Source organism: Globicephala melas, chromosome 3, assembly GCF_963455315.2.
Source record: "Globicephala melas chromosome 3, mGloMel1.2, whole genome shotgun sequence".
Classification (NCBI taxonomy): domain Eukaryota; kingdom Metazoa; phylum Chordata; class Mammalia; order Artiodactyla; family Delphinidae; genus Globicephala; species Globicephala melas.
This window is the reverse complement of record NC_083316.1, coordinates 111,770,091-111,794,556: the sequence shown is the minus strand read 5'-3', so window position 1 is coordinate 111,794,556 and position 24,466 is coordinate 111,770,091. Positions and strand designations below refer to the sequence as shown.

Sequence of the window (24,466 nt, the reverse complement as noted above, 5' to 3'; positions counted from 1 at the left end):
AGAGGGCTATTGTACAGATAAATGAAACGGTGTATGTCAAGCACCTCAAACAGTAGCTGGCACACGCAGTAATATTCAAATGTTGGTTATTATTATAAGAGATGGAATAACTAGAGGTCTCTTTTCTTATACGTACAGATAAACATACACGTGAAGGTTCAAATCCCAGCTTCATCAATGTACTGTGTATGTAACCTAGGTAACTTATTTAACCTCAATATGCCCGTTTGCTCATTTGTAAAATGGAAGTAATAATGGTACTGTTCTGAGCTATGGTCCCCTCCTGCCAGTGACTACCCCAGCCAGAGCTGTCCACAGCATGACACATAACATTGACACATAACATTGTAAACTCTCAACCAATGTTACACTCAGAAGGAGACTCATCTAAGGTTCTATTTTCATAGAATTTAGGACGCCTTATGAACTATTCTATCTAAAGCTCTGGAAATGATCAGTATAAAAGTAGTTTATCATTATGTAGTCAGCTGTCATATCTGAATTTAAGGGATCTTTTAGAAACAGCTTTTCAAAAAGTTTATGTAAATGACATGTTATCTCTACACGTATCCTAAACTAGACTAGAATCAACTTGTGAGCAACAACAGTACTTTATATTTCTTTTGACTCTTACTAAACCTAGCACAATTCCAAGAACATTTTAAGGTTTAATTAGTGCATGCTGATTAATATCTGCCTTACCCAGAAACAACTTCTTAAACCACTTCAGATGCTTTCAGTGAAATCAGAGATCATGAACACCAAGGTATTTGACTTTATTTTCCCATTGGTTGCTACTTGAAAGGGCACACTTATCGATCCTAATTATTCTTCCCATAAAAGAACACTTTCCTGCTTACTGACTCTGGGAGAGAAATGGCAAATGAACAGAAAACCAACTTTCTCAGACATATACAAGAAATCAAGAGTTTTCTAAAACTATAACCTGAAAGTCCTATTTCTGCCTCTATATAGTAAGCATACTGTCATTCTACTCACTATTCCACCAAAATACATCTTCACATGTCAAACTGGATTACTCCCTTAAGTACTGGGTAATGTTCAAGTAGTAAAAACAAGAATTTTTACTGAATGTTATGGACTATCTTTGCATTTGCTTATTACAATACTAGTTAGAAACACCAGTTTATAATTTTTTACACATTCAACAGTTCAACAAACACATGATTCTTTCAATCTGACTGAAGTTGTAAGTCAGCGCTTCGCTGGAGAAAATGTATGAAATTGCAGCGTTAATTTCTGAAATGAAGGATTGAAATTCTTCTTTCCAACTCTCCTTTGAGTCTATCACTACTCCGCATGTTCCTGCTCTTGTCCTGGAATTAGCCATCGAATACTCTCAGTTCGAACGGTAGCATACATAATAAAACTAATTAAAAAGAATAAGGAAAATACAAGCAACCAGTCTACATTTTTTATCAAAGTGCTGGGAAGAGGACCTATTTGATCAGCTTGAGTTACCACCACGTTTTTCTTGGCTTCTATACCTGAAAGAGAAATCAGTTGTTTCAAATGAGATAGAAAACATACCCGCTACAGAATTTTCTTAAGTATTCTGCATGGTATGCAAAATGATATGCAGTCTTAAAATAAACACCACAGCTAGTATATCTGGGATGGGTTTCACTTGCCTGTCAGTGTAATCTGTAACTTGCCCTTCTCCCCACCACATCAAAGGAGCAGGAATCCATTCAGCTGTTCAAAGCTAAAACACCAGAATTTCAATGAACTCACCAGAAAGGTCTTAGTCAGTGCACTGTGTGAGTTGTCTTTTGTTCTCTTTCAAGACCAATGTTCAACAACTAGTAAAGCTATTCTCAGGAGTCTACAGAATGTTTTCACAGGGTAAGTAATGCTAAATTCAAAATGTTTTTAAATAATTTACTGAAAGAATTGTTAGGGGACTTCCCTGGCAGTCCAGTGATTAAGACTCCACACTTCCACTGCAGGGTGTGGGTTCATTCCCTGGTCGGGGAACTAAGATCCTGCATGCCATGTGGCACGGCCAAAAAAAAAAAAAAAAAAGAGTTAAGCTGAGCTCATTTAAAAAAAAAAGAAGAATTGTTAGAACAACTCACCACCACTGGGATCAGTGATTACCAAAGATGCTGTGACTCCTAGATTTCATTTGGTTCTAAGTTTTCTGGGAGCACTGAGCAAAATGGCTCCCCCTGTCCATATCAATCTAAATGACAACCAGGGGACCAGGACAAGACTTGGAATAACTAACTACCTGGTAAGAAGCCTTTTACTCCTATGAGGTAACTCAGTTCTTTGTTCTTCTGTGTTAGATATAAGTCATTACATGCAGCTAAGAGTATATGGAAGGTATGTTATAATTTTTATTTACTTCCAGTGAATATATTTCAGGAAGAAGAGGGGTGCTCATAACTGAGGCATTAAAGCTTTTGAGGAATGAATTTTCCAACAAAGGAAATTTCATCAATGTACAGTGCTCAAATTTTTACAGGATAAAAATAAGGCCCTATGTTTTGGCAAATATTAAGGAATTAAAATAGCATCTACAAATGAATTAATAAATAGAACTCTATACAGCAACAAACATGAATAAAACACAACCATACACAACAATGCAGATGAATCCCATAAACATAATGGTCAGTGAAATCAGCCAGGCGTGGAAGGATCCACATTGTACGTCTCCATTAATATAAAAGTCAAAAACAAGGAACACTGGGGTTTCCCTGGTGGCGCAGTGGTTGAGAGTCCGCCTGCCAATGCAGGGGACACGGGTTCGTGCCCCGGTCTGGGAACATCCCACATGCGGCGGAGCGGCTAGGCCCGTGAGCCATGGCCGCTGAGCCTGCGCGTCCGGAGCCTGTGCTCCGCAATGGGAGAGGCCACAACAGTGAGAGGCCCGTGTATCGCAAAATAAAACAAAAACAAAAGAACAAGGAACAGTACACTATGGTGTTAGGAGTGAAGACGGTGGTTATCCTTGGGGAGGACAGGAGTGAGAGTGCTAAAAGGGGACTGGTGATGTTCTCTTTCTGCGTACTGGTTACTCGGTGTTCACTCTGTGAAAATTCGGTGCCACGTACACTAGTGATTGATGCATATTTTTGTGTAAATATTATACTTAAATGAATAATGTATGTAAAACAGTATCTAGAGGTATATAGTATGTAAATTTTATCTCAATAAAGCTGTTATATTTTTTAAAGGTATCTATAATCATATTAGTATTACCTATTCATGTTAAGCTTGCCACTGACCAGGAGACATTTAACAGGATCTTAACATTTCATTAGAAGAGAAGTTTTATATCCTAAAGCCAATCTTGAATCCTTCACTTAAGGATAATACTGTAGCAGATCCGAACCCACAGAAGGCACATTCCTCCAGCAATAAAATGTCTTCTTCTACAGTGTTCTACATACCTGTCTGATTAAAAATGAAGATTTTCAGCGTTTCCAATGTTCGGTCTGTATGATTAAATCTAGCCATTGGTTTAGCCCCTTGAAATAACAAGATGTTAGGAACAGCTACAGTGCCAAACCTCGTAGAAAGGCTACAAGAGAGAGAAGTCAGTCAGAAAACCTGAATTAACAGTGGGCTTCCTCACACAATTACCGTATCAGAATGGATGGAAATAAATGAGGAAGGCTCAGTTTCCTGTGACCTATGGAGGCTCCTGATACTGAAACAACAGGTTTGTAGTTGCTCCTGACAGCTTTCCTCGTGGGTCATGGTTGGGGGCATTCGTGTTCTGTTCTCTGAGTTGCTTTCTGTTACAACATGGAGCTGCCCATGACACAATTATTCCACTAGTTCTGTTTTTAACAGCCAAAACAGATCAGACCAGAAAATTCTAATTTATGAACGAAGCACACTATGTCTATTTACCTAACAGAAGAAATTTCAGACTCTGCAGAATGCCCATCTCCAACCCTCATAAAAGATTCAACTTAAGCATTTAGGTTAGTGAGTTGGTGCAAAGGAATCTACAACCTAACAAACACACCAGGAAGTTCACAATTAAGGCAGGACAATTCAGAAGTAATAGGACCTGAGCAGTATTGTTTCACTTTTACAGAATACAGAGTAGTGGTATAAGCTCCAGAGTCAAAATGCTCAGGGTTCAAGCCTCAGTTCTGCCACTGAACCAGCTGTGTGACCTTTGGGCAGATTATTTAACCTTTTTAAGCCTCAGTTACCCCCAGAAGTAAAATGGTAACATTGTATGATCAGGATTTTTTCTTCTGTAAACATGCTGTAACATAAATATTAACATATGAGGCAAACACATGTCCCACGCCATACAGTAAGAGCGAGTATCCTCTATTCTCCATAATTGAGGCACCATACCAGGCACTGAGAAGGAGGCATGGTGATGAAGAAGGAACAGAGGAGATGATAAAAGCCTGCAGGGATTGGGGGGCAGCATGGGGGTTAGTATCAGACCCATAACCAAACAGCACTAAGCAGGTGCTTGGAGCCAGCCCTGCTGGACTGGGGGCAATGGAGAGCCCAGTCAAAGCTGGACAATGACCTTGAATGTCCTTCCAATCAGTCTGTAACCTTGAGCCTGGCCACGGAGATCTCTCCCTGAAGGCTTTGTGGGAATTTGTTGGGCAATTTCTTTATTCATAAACAATTTCAGGTAAACACTGGCAGTTCCATTACCCACCCTGAAAATCAGTGCCTCATTTTCACCACCAACTTGACTATCTTCCAGACTTTCCAAATTTATTCACACACAACCTCCTTGTGACCTGCTAATAAGCAGCATCTGACTTAGAGGAGGAGGGGAGTACACAGTTTATAACCCCAGGCACAGTCACAGGGGAAATATACAACATCTGCACAAAGTTCTTTGTAACTTACCTTACTGAACATTCAGAAAAGACAAAACCCCACTGAACAATATGAAAGAACATAAATTTAGCAAGGGTAAATGTATTTCAAAGGCCTAAAATAATTCGTCAAATTTATTGAATGTCTCCTAAGAACACGCATGCAAGAATACATGTGAGCATGAAGAAAGAAAAGGAAGGAGGGAAAGAAGGAAAGAAAAAACTAAAAAGGAAAGAAAGAAATCCTTAGTAGACATAAAACGGGTGCCCAGAGTTAGGCTGCCAGGGTGGGAACCTAAGCTGCAGATGAAAGTCACAAAGGAACACCCTACTTAGGATGCTAATTTTGCTAATTCAGTCTGGCCCGGACCCTAAAACGTCCTCTGCCCCCACCCCTGCCATCAGGCAGAGCCATCACTGAATTCCACCACGCAGAGAACAGTCTTTCTTTCTCAAGGGGCCTCCAGAAAGTCTCCCTCGGGAATGTGACAGTCCTCACTAGTCACACTTGTTTCTCCCTCCCTCAGTTCCATTTCAAAGCTCAAGCTCAAACCTACCTCCTCTGCTCCTAACTTAACTGATTACGACCTCCAAGTAACTGCAACCATCATCCAACAAGATGAGGCAGAAACCCCACCAAGGGAAGATACTAAGGGAAGATACCTGCTGTGCTGAGATGCATCCAGTGCCAAAAAGTGAAGAGCTGGAAACGCCCGGGGCAGAGAGTTAAAATGAGGGGCCAAACTGGCAGAAAACCGGCACCAAGGGGTGTAAAACAGGACTAGAGTGCAGTCACTACCGTTTGGGTTGAGAAAATCCGTAAGGTCCTGTGGCAAAAGAAACAAAGTGTTAAAGTCAGCAGTACAGGATGTACACTTTTTCTGGAAGGATACACAAAAAACAGGAACCACTGCTGCCGTCAAGGGAGAGGAGGTAGGGGCAGGGACGGGAGGGAGACAGTAGTGCAGCTCCCGAAGAACCTTCTGGATTGGAACCATAGGGATCCATGGGTCAGTAGAAAAGTACTATCAAATGACATGTTATAAACTTTCCTCCAAGGTTTCTTTTTTTCTTTTAATTGAAGTATATAGTTGATTTACAATGTTGTGTTAATTTCTTTTCCATTATGGTTTATCAGAGGATATTAAATACAGTTTCCTGTGCTATACAGCAGGACATTGTTGTTTATCCACTCTCTATGTGATAGTTTGTGTCTACTAATCACAAACTCCCAGTCTATCCCTTCCCCACCCCCTTCTTCCTTGGCAACCACAAGTCTGTCCTCTATGTCTAAGAGTCTGTTTCTGTTTCCTGGATAGGTTCATTTGTGTCGTATTTGAGATTCAACACATAAGTGATATAATATGCTATTTGTCTTTCTCTTTCTGACTTACTTCACTTAGTATAATCATCTCTAGGTCCATCTATATTGCTGCAAATGGCATTATTGCATTATTTTTTATGGCTGAGTAATATTCCATTGTATATGTGTACCACATCTTCTTTATCCATTCCTCTGTCAGTGGACATTTAGGCTGTTTCCATGTCTTGGCTATTGTAAATAGTGGTGCTATGAAATAGGGGTGTTCTTTTTTTTTTTTTTTTTTTGGCTGCACTGTGCGGCATGCAGGATCTTAGTTCCCCGACCATGAATTGAACCTGTGCCCCCTGCAGTGGAAGCGTGGAGTCTTAACCACCGGACTTCCAGGGAAGTCCCAGCATGTTTTTTGTTTGTTTGTTTGTTTTTTACATCTTTATTGGAGTATAATTGCTTTACAATGGTGAGTTAGTTTCTGCTTTATAACAAAGTGAATCAGTTATACATATACATATGTTCCCATATCGCTTCCCTCTTGTGTCTCCCTCCCTCCCACCCTCCCTATCCCACCCCTCCAGGCGGTCACAGAGCACCAAGCTGATCTCCCTGCTTCCCACTAGCTATCTACCTTACGTTTGGTAGTGTATATATGTTCATGCCTCTCTCTCGCTTTGTCACAGCTTACCCTTCCCCCTCCCCATATTCTCAAGTCCATTCTCTAGTAGGTCTGTGTCTTTATTCCTGTCTTACCCCTAGGTTCTTCATGAGATTTTTTTTCTTAAATTCCATATATATGTGTTAGCATACGGTATTTGTCTTTCTCTTTCTGACTTACTTCACTCTGTATGACAGACTCTAGGTCCATCCACCTCATTACAAATAACTCAATTTCGTTTCTTTTAATCGCTGAGTAATATTCCCTTGTATATATGTGCCACATCTTCTTTATCCATTCATCCGATGATGGACACTTAGGTTGTTTCCATCTCCGGGCTATTGTAAATAGAGCTGCAATGAACACTTTGGTACATGACTCTTTTTGAATTATGGTTTTCTCAGGGTATATGCCGAGTAGTGGGATTGCTGGGTCATATGGTAGTTCTATTTTTAGGTTTTTGAGGAACGTCCATACTGTCTCCATAGTGGCTGCACCAATTTACATTCCCACCAAGAGTGTAGGAGGGGTCCTCCTCTAAGCTTTCTTAATATTACTATAGAGCAATTTTAATATTTTTCATAATTCATCAATTCATATACTAAGTACTCACAGGGTACAGGCCACGGTCCCAACTTTGGAATTCTGCATCTCATACAATCTAACCACATTATTAAAGCACTGTGGTCTCAGGCCCAAACTATCATCTCAGCAGCTCCAAGTCTGTACTAAGCAGTCAGATCCATGTGTTTGACCAAAGGTTAGTTCAGTTTGAGGGTGCACCATCCCTGCCACCACCAAAACTCAGACTGCTCAAACTGCTTGCTCCTGGTCATGTGTGTGACGCCCATTAAAAGGCCACAGAGCTGAGGCACAGCATTCACCAGGCACCGAGGGGAGGGTGAAAGGCCAGTGCTGACAACTGCCTCGGAGGGGAGCTCAACATACCATATGTACCCTCATTTGAAATAAGCAATCACACCTCTCAGAGCTAGGATTCTTCTCTTACATAAGCAGCCTGAATTCATTCTGCTCTCTGGCTTTAACAATCTTACAGAAAATGTCAGTCAGTATCCCAGTATTCTCTTTAGAATCACCATTTAGCCAACTAGATGGAAAAGCATGGCTGGGCTGGACAAATTGGTCAGCTCTCAGTCCAGAGTAAACACTAGATTCACACTCTTTGGAGGAAAAAAAACTTTTCATCAATGTAACATACTTGACGGAGGTATAGAACCAAGATGGCGGAGTACAAGGATGTGATCTCACTCCCTCTTGTGAGAACACCAGAATCACAACTAACTGCTGAACAATCATCGACAGGAAGACATTGGAACTCACCAAAAAAGATACCCCACATCCAAAGACAAAGGAGAAGCCACAATGAGATGGTAGGAGGGGTGCCAATCACAGTAAAATCAAATCCCATAACTGCTGGGTGGGTGACGCACAAACTGCAGAACACTTATACCACAGAAGTCCACCCACTGGAGTGGAGGTTCTGAGCCCCACGTCAGGCTTCCCAACCTGGGGGTCCAGCAGTGGGAGGAGGAATTCCTAGAGAATCAGGCTTTGATGGCTAGTGGGATTTGATTGCAGGACTTCGACAGGACTGGGGGAAACAGAGACTCCACTCTTGGAGGGCACACACAAAGTAGTGTGTGCATCGGGACCCAGGGGAAGGAGCAGTGACCCCAGGGGAGACTGAACCAGACCTACCTGCTAGTGCTGGAGGGTCTTGGGCAGAGGCGGGGGGTGGCTGTGGCTCACCATGGGGACAAGGACACTGGCAGCAGAAGTTCTGGAAAGTACTCCTTGGCGTGAGCCTTCCCAGAATCCGCCATTAGCCCCACCAAAGAGCAGGGTAGGCTCCAGTGTTGGGTCACCTCAGACCAAACAACCAACAGGGAGGGAACCAAGCCCCAGCATAAGCAGACAAGCAGATTAAAGTTTTACTGAGCTCTGCCCACAAGAGCAACACCCAGCTCTACCCACCACCAGGCCCTCCCATCAGGAAAGTTGCTCAAGCCTCTTAGAAAGCCTCATCCACCAGAGGGCAGACAGCAGAAGCAAGAAGAACTGCAATCCTGCAGTCTGTGGAACAAAAACCACATTCACAGAAAGATAGACAATATGAAAAGGAGAGGGATATGTACCAGATGAAGGAACAAGATAAAACCCCAGAAAAACAACTAAGTGAAGTGGAGATAGGCAACCTTCCAGAAAAAGAATTCAGAATAATGATAGTGAAGGAGATCCAGGACCTTGAAAAAAGAATGGAAGCAAAGATCGAGAAGATGCAAGAAATGTTTAACAAAGACCTAGAAGAATTAAAGAACAAACAAACAGAGATGAACAATACAATAACTGAAATGAAAACTACACTAGAAGGAATCAATAGCAGAATAACTGAGACAGAAGAACGGATAAGTGACCTGGAAGACAGAATGGTGGAATTCACTGCTGTGGAACAGAATAAAGAAAAAAGAATGAAAAGAAATGAAGACGGCCTAAGAGACCTCTGGGACATCATTAAATGCAACAACATTCGCATTATACGAGTCCTAGAAGGAGAAGAGAGAGAGAAAGGACCCAAGAAAATATTTGAAGAGATTATAGTCGAAAACTTCCCTACCACGGGAAAGGAAATAGCCACCCAAGTCCAGGAAGTGCAGAGAGTCCCACACAGGATAAACCCAAGGAGAAACATGCTGAGACACATAGTAATCAAACTGGCAAAAATTAAAGACAAAGAAAAATTATTGAAAGCAGCAAGGGAAAAACGACAAATAACATACAAAGGAACTCGCATAAGGTTAACAGCTGATTTCTCAGCAGAAACTCTACAAGCCAGAAGGGAGTGGCATGATATACTTAAAGTGATGAAAGGGAAGAACCTACAGCCAAGATTACTCTACCCAGCAAGGATCTCATTCAGACTGATGGAGAAATCAAAAGCTTTACAGACAAGCAAAAGCTAAGAGAATTCAGCACCACCAATCCAGCTCTACAACAAATGCTAAAGGAACTTCTCTAAGTGGGAAACACAAGAGAAGAAAAGGACCTACAAAAACAAACCCAAGGGCTTCCCTGGTGGCGCAGTGGTTGAGAGTCCGCCTGCCGATGCAGGGGACACGGGTTCGTGCCCCGGTCTGGGAAGATCCCACATGCCGCAGAGCAGCTGGGCCCGTGAGCCATGGCCGCTGAGCCTGCGCGTCCGGAGCCTGTGCTCCGCAACGGGAGAGGCCACAACAGTGAGAGGCCCGCGTACAGAAAAAAGAAAAAAAAAAAAAAGGAACTAGAGAAAGAAGAACAAACAAAACCCAAAGTTAGCAAAAGGAAAGAAATCATAAAGATCAGAGCAAAAATAAATGAAATAGAAACAAACAAAACAATAGCAAAATCAATAAAACTAAAAGCTGGTTCCTTGAGAAGATAAATAAAATTGATAAACCATTAGCCAGACTCATCAAGAAAAAGAGGGAGAGGACTCAAATCAATAAAATTAGAAATGAAAAGGGAGAAGTTACAACAGACACCACAGAAATACAAAGCATCCTAAGAGACTACTACAAGCAACTCTATGCCAATAAAATGGACAACCTGGAAGAAATGGACAAATTCTTAGAAAGGTATAACCCTCCAAGACTGAACCAGGAAGAAATAGAAAATATGAACAGACCAATCACAAGTAATGAAATTGAAACTGATTAAAAATCTTTCAACAAACAAAAGTCCAGGACTTCACAGGTGAATTTTATCAAACATTTAGAGAACAGCTAACACCCATCCTTCTCAAACTCTTCCAAAAAACTGCAGAGGAAGAAACACTCCCAAACTCATTCTATGAGGCCACCATCACCCTGACACCAAAACCAGATAAAGATACTACAAAAAAAGAAAATTACAGACCAATATCACTGATGAACATAGATGCAAAAATCCTCAACAAAATACTAGCAAACAGAATCCAACAACACATTGAAAGGATCACACAGCATGATCAAGTGGGATTTATCCCAGGGATGCAAGGTTTCTTCAATATACACAAATCAATCAATGTGATACACCATATTAACAAACTGAAGGAGAAAAACCATATGATCATCTCAATAGATGCAGAAGAAGCTTTCGACAAAATTCAACACCCATTTATGATAAAAACTCTCCAGAAAATGAGTATAGAGGGAACCTACCTCAACATCATAAAGGCCATATACGACAAACCCACAGCAAACATCATTCTCAGTGGTGAAAAACTGAAAGCATTTCCTCTAAGATTAGGAAAAGAGAAGGATGTCCTATCTCACCACTATTATTCAACATAGTTTTGGAAGTCCTAGCCACAGCAATCAGAGAAGAAGAAGAAGTAAAAGGAATACAAATTGGAAAAGAAGAAGTAAAACTGTCACTGTTTGCAGATGACATGATACTATACATAGAGAATCCTAAAGATGCCACCAGAAAACTACTAGGGCTAATCGGTGAATCTGGTAAAGTTACAGGATACAAAATTAATGCACAGAAGTCTCTTGCATTCCTATACACTAATGATGAAAAATCTTAAGGAGAAATTAAGGAAACACTCCCATTTACCACTGCAACAAATAGAATAAAATACCTAGGAATAAACCTACCTAGGGAGACAAAAGACCTGTATGCAGAAAACTGTAAGACACTGATGAAAGAAATTAATGATACCAACAGATGACGAGATATACCATGTTCTTGGATTGGAAGAATCAATATTGTGAAAATGACTATACTACCCAAAGCAATCTACAGATTCAATGCAATCCCTATCAAATTACCAATGGCATTTTTTATGGAACTAGAACAAAAAATCTTAAAATCTGTATGGAGACACAAAAGACCCTGAATAGCCAAAGCAGCCTTGAGGGGAAAAAACCGAGCTGGAGGAATCAGACTCCCTGACTTCAGACTATACTACAAAGCTACAGTAATCAAGACAATATGGTACTGGCACAAAAAGAGAAATAAAGATCAATGGAATAAGATAGAAAGCACAGAGATAAACCCATACACCTATGGTCAACTAATCTATGACAAAGGAGGCAAGGATATACAATGGAGAAAGACGGTCTCTTCAATAAGTGGTGCTGGGAAAACTGGACAGTTACATGTAAAAGAATGAAATTAGAACACTCCCTAACACCATACACAAAAATAAACTCAAAAGGGATTAGAGACCTAAATGTAAGACCGGACACTATAAAACTCTTACAGGAAAACATAGGAAGAACACTCTTTGACATAAATCACAGCAAGGTCTTTTTTGATCCACCTCCTAGAGTAATGGAAATAAAAACAAAAATAAACAGATGGGACCTAATGAAACTTCAAAGCTTTTGCACAGCAAAGGAAACCATAAACAAGATGAAAAGACAACCCTCAGAATGGGGGAAAATATTTGCAAATGAATCAACATTCAAAGGATTAATCTCCAAAATATATAAACAGCTCATGCAGCTCAATATTAAAAAAACAAACAAACAAATCCAAAAATGGGCAGAAGGGGGCTTCCCTGGTGGCGCAGTGGTTGAGAGTCCGCCTGCCAATGCAGGGGACGCAGGTTCGTGCCCCGGTCCAGGAAGATCCCACGTGCCGCGGAGCGGCTGGGCCCGTGAGCCATGGCCGCTGAGCCTGCGCATCCGGAGCCTGTGCTCCGCAACGGAAGAGGCCACAGCAGTGAGAGGCCCGCTTACCGCAAAAACAAACAAACAAACAAACAAACAAAAATGGGCAGAAGACCTAAATAGACATTTCTCCAAAGAAGACATACAGATGGCCAAGAAGCACATGAAAAGCTGCTCAACATCACTAATTATTAGAGAAATGCAAATCAAAACTACAGTGAGGTATCACCTCACACCAGTTAGAATGGGCATCATCAGAAAATCTACAAACAACAAATGCTGGAGAGGGTGTGGAGAAAGGGGAACCTTCTTGCACTGTTGGTGGGAATGTAAATTGATACAGCCACTATGGAGAACAGTATGGAGGTTCCTTAAAAAAACTAAAAATAGAATTACCATATGATCCAGCAATCCCACTACTGGACATATACCCAGAGAAAATCATAATTCAAAAAGACTCATGCACTCCAATGTTCATTGCAGCACTATTTACAACAGCCAGTTCATGGAAGCAACCTAAATGCCCATCAACAGACGAACGGATAAAGAAGATGTGGTACATAAATACAATGGAATATTACTCAGCCATAAAAAGGAATGAAATTGGGTCATTTGTTGAGATGTGGATTGGGATTGACATGTATACACTGATGTGTATAAAACTGATGACTAATAAGAAGATGCTGTATTAAAAAAAATTAGAAAAAATAAACAAACAAAAAACATACTTTGCAACCTAAGTGTCCATCGACAGATGAATGGATAAATAAGATGTGGCACATATATACAATGCAATATTACTCAGCCATAAAAAGAAACGAAATTGAGTTATTTGTAGTGAGGTGGATGGACCTAGAATCTGTCATACAGAGTGAAGTAAGTCAGAAAGAGAAAAACAAATATCATATGCTAACTCATATATATGGAATCTAAAAAAAAAAAATGGTTCTGAAGAACCTAGGGGCAGGACAGGAATAAAGACACAGACGTAGAGAATGGACTTGAGGACACGGGAGGGGGAAGGGTAAGCTGGGACGAAGTGAGAACAGCACTGACATATATACACTACCAAATGTAAAATAGATAGCTAGTGGGAAGCAGCCGCATAGCACAGGGAGATCAGCTCGGTGCTTTGTGACCACCTAGAGGGGTAGGATAGGGAGGGTGGGAGGGATACGCAAGAGGGAGGGGATATTAGGATATATATATATGTATAGCTGATTCACTTTGTTATACAGCAGAAACTCACACAACATTGTAAAGCAATTATACTCCAGTAAAGATGTTAAAAAAAAAAAAAAAATATATATATATATATATATATATATGTATAAAACATACTTCTCAGGGACATGACTAGTCTAAACAATGCTAAATTACAATTTTAGTAATTCAGATCTTTTATTTTTATGCCTCCATAACAAATACCTGATTTAGAAGAAGAATGCTATGATTCTGATACCAAGCACCTATCTGTCCACTGGGATTTTTATCATGAGACTTGGTGGTGAGATTAACCCAAGGCTGACTAGGTTTAGGCCTCCTAAAAAGCATATTCGACACTAGTTATATCTCCTCCTTTTCCTACAAACATCACAGAAAGCCAGATGAATTTTCACTGATGCAGCCATTAAATGCTATCCCACTTACAATATGATAAAGATTATGACTCCTCATTTGAAAGTTGATAGAGTATTAAATCGTAAAATGAAATGTGCGGAAAAGGAGAAAAGCACTAAATACTTTTGTCTTACCTGTGACATATTTAAAATTTTCAGAGTGAAATTTTCTAATCCCGTCACATTTCTCTCCTCGCAGTTCACCTTCGGGGATTTCAGACTTTCGGTGGTGTTGGCATCCTCTGTCGGCGGGGGGTCAGATTCCACCACTTCGGGCTCTGCGTAGTACTCCTCTTCTCTCTCCGGGAAGCTGGCTCCAGCGCTGTCCAGAGAGAAGAGGCTCTCCCGGGGGTTGCACCTCGAGTCCTCCTCCCCTCCAGCCCTGCAGGTGCCACTGCTGGGCTCTGGGCTCAGTTTGTCCTCGGCTTCCCCAGGAATCACAGACAACATTACCATGTGTTCACCATCAGCGTCCAGCCCCAGCACTGCCTCGGCCTCTTCAGCAGCCAGGTCCTGGCCCACTGGGTCACGGGAAGGCACCTCCTCACTCATGTACCCAGCCTCCACCTGGAATGGGTAAGCAGGCTGCTCCTCTGACCATAAGTGACCTCTTTTCTCTGCAACTAAAACATGCCACTATGTTCACAGTCACATCTAACTTCAAAATAAATGAATCCCAAAGAATTACAGTTCTCAAATATGAAATTTTCCCCTCCAGGGTAAAAAGTTACCTTCCCATTAAACTGTCACAGAGCCACCCATCATTCTCCAGGTCATGAAGAAGATCACAAGGAGATACTAGATTAATGAATGCCAGGAAGTGGACAAACACATAGCTTCATGCAAAACCTGCTGCTTGCCATGCGGATTACAAGCAAAAACATTCCACTGCAGACATCCAATTAGGAAAATATAATACAAACACTTTAACAATTTAGTTTCTTTGATGAGACTATCCAAGAAAATGATGATGGCTTTATGGAATATTCTACCATGGCAAAGCATCTTTGCACCCATTATAACAGCTCTGTGAGATGGGCAGCACAAGGGTTATCATCCTGACTTAATAGATGAGGTACAGAGAGGTTCAGTGTAATGCCCAATGGCACACAGCCAGTAAGCAGCAGAGCCACGTCTAAGAGCGAAGTCTACTGACTGCTACTACAGAGCGGGCCTTACCCTCCCCACATGATACCTCGGAGGGCTGCTGGGCAACACTGCCCGAAGAATGCTACTAGAGCCAGCTCCTTCCCGGGGTGGCCTCTACAGCTGGCCTCTGCTCTCCTGCCTGCTGCCCTTGGGCTACTGCCCTCAGGAGTGCTAAAGGTGCACCAAGCAGAGCAGGGGCAGCAGCAGGGAGAAGAGGAGGAGGGTTTTCCTCTCACTTTGGAGCCACTAGATGCGGCTTGGGCCAAAGGTTCCGGTAAGGGGAGAGTCCTGGGCAGTCTCATACATCCATCCAGCAAGCTCCACTCACCTCTGTACAATGACTCCTGCCCTCCACCTCTCATGACCTCAACGACAGCCGCCAGACTCCGGGCCAGGCACTGACCAGGGGAAACGAATGGGCCCAGCTGCACTCAGACAAGCCCACCATATGGCTGGGGAGCCACCAGCTGTATAATGAGCTCTGCATGCAAACAGTGTGTCTAGCAGAGTGTGAATGACCAACTGGCTTCAAAGCCGGGGAGGGAGCTGGGAACTTCCTAAGGTATGCACATTTGTATAACGTCTCAAAGAATATCTCCACAGATGTTTGCAGATTCATTCAGCAATTCAAAAACACTCTCTGGGAATTTGCTTCAGGCTAAGTGGAATAACAGGAACCAGATTTATTCTCCCTCCTGAAACAACCCAAAAATCAGCCAAATATGTGAAACAACAGTTTCAGGAGACTAGCAATGAGACAACGAAGGACAGTGGACAGGAAGCAGATGAGAAGAGCCCTACAAACGCTCTAGCTTACTGCCTGAGAGAGTTCCTGCCCTGTCTCAGGGAGGGCCCAGCTGACTTCTCCAGTTGAGATGGAACTGAGGGTCCAGAAAGACCAAGAAGCTAGAGTTTGCAGGACAGAATACTGGAGATGGGAGAGCTGCAGAAAGAGGACTCTGGAGATCTGTGGAGGGGGCCCCGCCTTGAGTATACTGGTCAGCATATGCCTGTAAGTGAACTACCCCAAGCCAGGGAAAGAACCACTCAAAGGGATTAGAGGTAACAGTACCCAACAGCCACAGAAAGCTGGGAATAGTACCTGTCCCCACCCACTAGCCTGGGAAACCTCCTAAGTCACAGGGTACTGGGGAGAGTACGCGAAAGGGACTTGCCTCAGCAGTGGGGCCCAATTAACCCTAAAGTAAATACAGCTCTGCTTCCATCTAGCAATCCTTAAAAGTGAGAATCACACTGTGTTCAAGTAACTTAACTGTATCCCAGAACAAAGCTCGAGAATATTTACAGGAATACTAAAATATCTAGCACTCGACCAGGGAAAATTTACTTCTGGCATCCAATCGAAGATTACCAGGCATGCAAAGAAGCAGGGAAATTCCCCTCATTATCCATAATGAGAATAAGCAACCAAACCTGACCCAGAACTTGCACAGATTTCAGAATTATTAGATGAGGCTGTCAAAACAGCAATAACTGCATCACATATGTTTAAAAAGTTAAGTAGATATAGAAAACATAAGATATAAAAAAAGACCCAAATCAAAATGCAAATCAAAACCACAATGAGATATCACCTCACACATATTAGAATGGCTATTATCAAAAAGACAAGAAATGACAAATGTTGGTATGCATGCAGACAAAGGGGAACCCTTGTGCACTATCAGTGAAAATGTAAATTGGTGCAGCCACTAAGGAAAACAGTACGGAAGTTCCTCAAAGAATAAAAAATAGAACTACCATATGATCCAGCAATTCCACTTCTGGGCATTTATCCAAAGAAAATGAAAACACTCACTTGAAAAGGTACATGCACCCCCATGTTCACTGCAGCATTATTTACATAAGCCAAGACATGGAAGCAATTGATGGATGCATAGATAAAGAAAATGTGAGATATATATACATATATTTGTATATGTATACGTGTGTATATATATGTGTATATATATATATAAAGTATTATTCATCCATTTAAAAACAGGAAATCTTGCCATTTACGACAACATGGACAGACCTTGAGGGCATTATGCTAAGTGAAATAAATCAGAGAAAGACAAATACTGTAATATCTCACTTAAATGTGGAATCTAAAAACAAACAAACAGGGCTTCCCTGGTGGCGCAGTGGTTGAGAGTCCGCCTGTCGATGCAGGGGACACGGGTTCGTGCCCCGGTCTGGGAACATCCCACATGCGGCGGAGCGGCTAGGCCCGTGAGCCATGGCCGCTGAGCCTGCGCGTCCGGAGCCTGTGCTCCGCAATGGGAGAGGCCACAACAGTGAGAGGCCCGCTTACCGCAAAAAACAACAACAACAAAAAACTCCACAAGCTCATACAGAAAACAGTTTGGTGGTTGACAGAGGTGGTGGGTAGGGGGTGGGCAAAATGGGTGAAGATGGTCAAAAAGTACAAACTTCCAGTTATAAAATAAGTAAGTCATGGGGATATAATGCACAGCATGGTAACTATAGTTAATTATACTGTATTGTATATCTGAAAGTTGCTAAGAGGGTAGTAAACCTTAAAAGGTCTCATCCAAAGAAAAAAATTTTATAACTGTGTGTGATGATGGATTTTAACCAGACTTATTGTGGTGATCATTTTACTATATATATATATATATATATATCAGATGATTATGTTATACAACTGAAACTACTATAATGTTATATCAATTATATCTCAATAATAATTTTTTAAAAGACCCAAATTATACTTCTAGCAATGAAAATTACAAGGTCAGAGATGAAAACTGCACTGGATGGGATTCATAGTAGATTAGACATTACAGAAGAAAAGAGTAGTTAACTTAAGGCATAGCAATAGAACCCATACAAAATGAAACACACAATGAAAAAACGAATCCCCCCCCCAAATTAAGAGTGACAGTGAGCTGTGGGACAATTTCAAGTGGTCTTATGTACAGATAATTGGAGTACCCAAAAGAGAGAACTAAATGGGGAAAAACACAAAAAGTAATTGAAGAAACAATCACCGAAAACTTTACAAACCTGATGAAAACTATAAATCCATAGATCCAAGAAGCTCAACAAACTACACCAAGATACATCATCATCAAACTGATCAAAACCAGTGACAAAGAAAAAAATCTTAAAAGCAGAAGGAGAAAAAAGACATGCTATGTATAGAGGAACAAAGATAAGGATGACAGCAGATTTCTCATTGGAAACAATGCAAGCAAGAAGAACAGCATCTTTAAGGGACTGAAAGGAAAAAAACTATAAACCTAGAATTCTATACCCAGCAAAAATATCTTTCAAAATCAAAGGCAAAATAAATACGTTTTCAGACATACAAAAGCTGAAACAGTTCATAACCAGCAGACCTACATGACAAGAATCTGAAATGAACTTCTTCAGGCAATAGAAAAATGATACCAGGTGGAAATGTGGATCCACACAAAAGAATGAAGAGCACCAGAAATGGTAACTACGTAAATAAATATATACAATTCTTTCTGAAAGTCTAGCTCTGAAGGGGAAAAGAAAGACCCGGTAGTTGTTATGGGCAGGCAGGGGGCTAAGGGAAATTTTTGTTTTGGTTTTTAGGACACAGGAGAAATTTAAGGATATATAAAGCTCATGGGAAAGTGAGTAAGCAGGGAGAGGTGACAATACAGGTTAGAGAGGGCAGAGTACAGGGCTTGAGAAGCAAGATAAGTCCTTGACAGAAGAGGGTCAAGCACTTCTTTGCCTATGACCTAGAAAAGGGGCTGGGTGCCTGGGCAAGGAGCTCTGTCAATGGGGTGCAGATGGCAGTCCTTCTGTAGCCTTTGGTTGATAAACATGTACTACTTGTATAATCATAAGTAAAAACAAACAAACATATTTACTAGATCGTCCTCAAGACAGAGCAGAAAATGAAGCCAGAGAGGCTAAAAGTCTGGAGAAGAACAAAGGGTGCCAGATTTGGGAACCAACTCCACTCCCAAATGCACCAGCTCTGCAGAGATCTTCTCTCTCTGAACCTAATCAACATTCTAGGTCCTCTAAAGTAAATGGAGAATGCCAATATCCTAAAAGAATCTCAAGAGAAAAAAATCAGGGCACAAAATAGAATCTGGTTCTTCTGATCACCTTTATGTAAAACTGGATAGATGTCCCTTACAGAAAATCAAAAGGAAGTCTGAGTGATGCAGAGAGCTAGAATTTTGAGTCAGGAGTGTTGTTTTTCCCTCCTGTGAAGATATTTAAGTAGAGAGGACAAGTTAGGAAAAAAACAAAAATTCTCACACCCTCAGGTACCATTTTTTTCATTTAAGCATTGGGAAGAAAGGAAACATTGAATTATTCCACTCCAAGAAATGACCTACCGTGTGAGAGCCATTGAACCCTCCCATGGTAATGCGCCTTTTAAAAAAGACTGCTTCTCAATGTCAATCATCTGATTATAGTTTGAGCCATGCATAAAGTGGAAATGACTGCACTATTGGCAGCAAGGAATATGTTTGGAGAACAGGGGCGAGGGCACCACTCCAACTCTGCCAAGGAGCCCTAGCCTGGGTCAGCTCCTTCATACCCTTTCAGTTGTTCTCAAAAGACTCTCTACCAGCCACAGGTTTTTTTTCATAATGGCTTCTGTGTCAGGGGAGCCAACTGGGGAGGACCAAAAACAGCTGGGGGTTAGAGGGGCAGCAACCCGTACTTTCCATAGGAAATTTTCAGTGTGTGCATCTAACAAATGGAGAAAATATCACTGAAATGCAGACATTCATAGGGCTACCATGCAGATTAAATGAGAAAAGACGTATATGGTCCCTGGCACATGGTAAGCACTCCATAAATGGCTACAGTGATGGTGATGATGATGATGATGATAATGGTTATGACTGATGCTTACAATTCAAAGAGATGGACGGGAGCCACAACTAGGTCCTATTAATTCCTCTGCTAGATACACTCTGGATCCATCCACTTCTCCCAACCCACTCACACCCCTCAGCCCAGGCCACAGTCATCTCTCACTTGGACAACTGCTGCAACCACCAAAATGGTCTTCCTGGTTGGCCCTCTACCCCCTCTCCAAACCCTTCTCCTCACAGCATCCAAGTGAAACTGAAAGTCAAAGGCAAATGTGATCATGTCACTCCCCTGCTCAAACCCTTTCAATGGCTTCCCCCTACGCTGTGAATGAATCCATGCTCTGTAGCATGACTACCAGGCCCCAGGTGATAAGGCCTCTGTCCATACTCCCAACAGGTGCCACTAGACATTTCTGGTCCCTGATCACTCACACCCTCCTCCCCCTACCTCAGAACTGTCCCGAGGGCTGTTTCTCTGCCAAGAGCCCTCCCTCCACTCCCTCTCTTCTTCTGGCTAATCTGACACATCCTTCAGATCTCACCCTAAACTTCACCTCTGTAAGGTGAACTTCACCCTCCTAGACCCTCATACCAGAAGGGTCTCCCATTACAGCATTCCATAATGCCCTGGGGCTCTCCTTGAAGCATTTTCCACTCTTGTGGAAAATTTACTTAATTATTTGTGGTCATTTAATGCCTGCCTTCCCCATCAGACAGGAGGGTGGGCGTATTTCTCTACTTGCTCTCCACTGCACCCAGAGTGCCTAACAGAGCATATGGCATATGACAGGTGCTCAGTCAGAATCTGCTAGTTGACTGTCTAGTGAAGACAGGTGTGGGGTGTTGAAGTCCAGGGTTGGCACCCGTTCCTTGACACCTGGACAGCACTGCCACCTCCAGTTGCTAATTTGCCAGTGGTATCCTCTGCAGAAAAAAAGTGTTGGATTTTCAGCCACCCCCAAAAGGAACCAGCTGGTGAAGCTTCCTCAGTCCTCACCTCATTCATGGCCTGGCCATGATGACCAGTGACCCACCCCATGGCTGGTGTTACCCTCAGGTCTGTATGACGTGACCCTCCCTGCCAGGTAGGCTCACACTGACTGCCGAATCAGCCAGTGTTCTGCCAGGAAACAGCACGTGCAACTTGGACAATTGGAGGAGAACTTAATAAAGGTACCTCCAACATGTGAGCTGGGTGTAGAGAAACCAAAAGCAATGGTAAGGAATCCCAGGGTCAATAACAGCAGAGGGGGAGCCAGTTACCACTCATAGACCTTAAGAGTCCAGAGGCAGAAGCCTTGAAACAGAGAGTACAACCTTCTATAAGCCCTAACTTTCAGTGGAGGGACACAGCCAACCTGCGATATCCCCAAGGGAGGGAGCTGAGAGAATCAATAACCTGACCTCACTCTCCCTTCATGCCAACACAACAGAAGCCAGAAGACAGAAGAGCCAGTTGTTTATTCCATATAGGACAGCTACTCAGGGCACAGAGCAGGGTGGAGAAGGCTGAAGAATGATCTGAGAGACAAACAGAAGATATCCAGCACATGCTGTCCCCTCTCTGAGGCTGGTGGTTAAGTGTAGCGACAGAGAAGTGTGGTACAGGGCTTTGACTGTGAGGTCAGGCAGACAGAGGCTTGAATTGTAGCATCTCAACTTCTCTGTTGGACCTTGGTAAAAGACTTAGGGGATGCTGAGTCTCAGTTTACTCATCTATCAAATGGGGACAATAACAACATACATTTCATAAGCATTTAAAGACTAAATAAGATGATGCTCAAAAAGCACTAAGCACACTGCCTGGCAGATAATGAGTGTTTTCATTACTTTTCATTACTCAGCAAGCCGGCTGCCCTGCCTCTTTCCAGGACACGGCAGGGAAAGGAAAGATCTGTGTATTCCTGTTAAGTTTTGAATGACAAGAAAGGCCAAAGGGTCTGGACTTTAATAGGGCTCTGCGGAGTAGGGCGAAGAAACAATGGGAATAAGGCCTCCACTCTTGGGCCCAGCCATGCCTCCAGGTGGCTGCCTTCCCCACGGAGGGACCCTGAGAGCATGCTCTGGCAAGCAGCAAGTTACCCTGGGATCTGCTGTGTTTTCCTCATCTGTCCTTCACAGGCACCTGAGCAAGAGTTACCTTCTTACGAAAGTGGTCCAGCAGGGTGCAAAGTAAAGCGTGGGCTTTGCAGTCAGAGATACAGGCTCTGCCAATTACCAGAATCGCAAACGTAGGCAGATTACTTAGCCTCTCTGAGCTCAGCATCTTCATCTGTAAAACACGGATACTCACGGAATCTATCTCATAGGATCGGTGGGAGGGTTAAATAAGATAATGATAGCACTATGCACAGTTCCTGGCTCCTAATAAGGGCACCATAGATGTCGGCTATTCGTTATGATGATTATCATTAATAATGAAGTGCTCAGCACATGAGGGTACGCCTCAGTAAGCGCTAATACACGGTTCCTCCCGACTGAGTCACCTGCTCAGGGGCCTGAACATGGCCCGGGCATCCCGCCCCGCCGGCCCCTACCCCGGACCGCGAGCGGAGACCACCGGGGGAAGGAGGTCGGGATAACCCGGGGAGACGCGCTCTAGGGGGCGCCAGGAAGAGGCGAGGCGCGCAGCGCGGGCCTTCGCGCAGGTAAAAGAGCGTCGCCCGGGTAGACAGCCACCTCGCCGGTCATTACACGCACGGCCGCCCGCGCCGCCGCCCACGGCCCCAGCCCGCACTCACCCTCCTGGCTGCGGGCGGAAGGCCCCAGCACCCACAGCAGTACCTGCCACCAGCCAAGGAGCCGCATGGTGCGCGGCGGGCAGCGGCCGCACCACCCAGGCCGAAGGGCAACCGCCACACAGCGACGCGAGTCGCGCTCCTTGCCGGAGGAAGGCTTGAGGAGGAGAACTCGGGAGCGCGGGCGCGGCCCCGCGCCGCCATCTTGACAGCTGGCAGCTGCCGCGGGCGCCATCTTGAAGCCGGGCGGCCGCCTCCCGTCTCTGGCCTGTGCCGTGGGACTCGGGGCTGTTTGGGAGCCAAGCACCCGCCATCTCAGGTCGTTTCGAAGTTTCCTGACCCTCAGGTCCTGGGCGGGGTTCCGGCAGAGGCCCGTTGCCCTCTTTCTTCACCCGGCAATCGGGGCCGGGCTGCCGGCAGCAAGCCCTGCGCCCGCCCAGCGCTTCGTTCCCGGGCCAGAAAGGCCCGGAAGCGTCCTCCTGGAGTGCCCCATCCAGGGTCAGATCCCTTTCCTCATCCATATTATCCTTCCCAGGTTGCCAGATAAAACACAGGATGCCCAGTTAAATTTGAATTTCACATAAACAACGAATAATTTTTACTATAAGAGACCGACCGAGGCTGGGCTGCGGTAGTTTTGCTATAGTAAATTTTCTAGTGGTTCCAGGAGGATCTGACACAGTGGACAACATGCGTGGAAAGCCCACGTTCTTGATCACCACATTCATCTTTTGGCCAACAACCTCCCTCTCCCCCAACAGTGTAGTAGCAAATATTTTCTTCTTTAAATTATTCTCTCCCATACCCTCCATACTGGTTTTGAAGGTCATGATAAAGCCATTAAAGGATAAAGGATTAAGGGGATTTAGGCTTAATGAAAAGGAGGCTGATTTGACTCATCTGGACACTCCAACGTGGATGCTCTGTGGTTACAATTCCTTCCTTTTTGTTATGTCCTTTTCCCTCTCTGTGTTTGTGTTTTGGTTGTTTGGACAGATGCACTTAAAGATGTTAGACTTGTTGCCTTTCGATAAATACTATATATACACTCTGATGGAAACTCAATAAATACAGCCAACAGAATAGAATGCGAATTTGACTGTCTCGCCACCAGGTGGCACATGCACTTATTTGCAGTGAGAAAATTGCATTCAGGTTTGAAACTTTGATTTTACTTTCGTTTCTAGGGGGTAAAAAAGTTGACATCATCCTCTTCCTTTGGCTGAGATGAACTCTATGCACCAACACCATACAGCCCGGGGATTGTTCATACAAGAATCTGATAATAATTGGAATTGTTCTTCACAGCTACACACCTGCACTCCTGGTGTTTTGTCTCCCCTGATCGGTTTGCATAAATTTTTTTAATCTATTGAGTCATGAGGACCTCTTTGTCTCTCTCCCTCCCTCTCTCTCAACAGACAAGTATTTACTTTCATTTAGATCACTGTGGCAAAGTGTATTTTCCAAAGCTTGCCACAAAAATATTCCCCATCCCACATGTTGCTGTGCAACGTAATTTTGCCACTGGCCCATCAATAGGTAGAATCTAATTCCCCTCCCCTTGAATCTGGGTGGTCCTGTGATTCACATATAACCAAGAGAATGTGGCAGTGTATGAAATGATCCTGTATGACTTCTGAGGCGA

The 24,466-nt window shown here is 43.2% G+C and overlaps 1 protein-coding gene across 4 annotated transcripts; it reads right to left on the bottom strand.

The window, feature by feature from the left end:
- Window positions 1-755: 755 nt before the first annotated feature.
- TXNDC15 (thioredoxin domain containing 15) lies at window positions 756-23,254 on the bottom strand. Of its 4 annotated transcripts, none has more exons than XM_030869571.3 (5): window positions 22,865-23,254; window positions 14,223-14,710; window positions 5,502-5,665; window positions 3,423-3,553; window positions 756-1,508 (listed from the first exon to the last, which is right to left on the bottom strand). In XM_030869571.3, the coding sequence occupies exons 1-5, from the start codon at window positions 23,130-23,132 to the stop codon at window positions 1,312-1,314; spliced, it is 1,248 nt and encodes a 415-aa protein (XP_030725431.2). In that variant the 5' UTR covers window positions 23,133-23,254; the 3' UTR covers window positions 756-1,311. The 4 variants fall into 4 exon arrangements, with proteins under 4 accessions (XP_030725431.2, XP_060152217.1, XP_030725432.1 ...); XM_060296234.2 differs by having other exon boundaries at window positions 14,223-14,654; window positions 22,822-23,088; XM_030869572.3 differs by having other exon boundaries at window positions 22,822-23,087.
- Between the last annotated feature and the right edge of the window lie 1,212 nt (window positions 23,255-24,466).

Bases quoted from the DNA above. Each gene is read 5' to 3' on its own strand.
- TXNDC15 (XM_030869571.3), bottom strand. From the start codon at position 23,132: ATGGCGGGTGCTTGGCTCCCAAACAGCCCCGAGTCCCACGGCACAGGC. The intron at 14,711-22,864 runs GTACTGCTGTGG...GGCATGTTTTAG, and splicing joins GGCTCCTTGGCTGGTGGCAG to TTGCAGAGAAAAGAGGTCAC. The intron at 3,554-5,501 runs GTATCTTCCCTT...TCTCTCTTGTAG, and splicing joins GATGCATCTCAGCACAGCAG to CCTTTCTACGAGGTTTGGCA.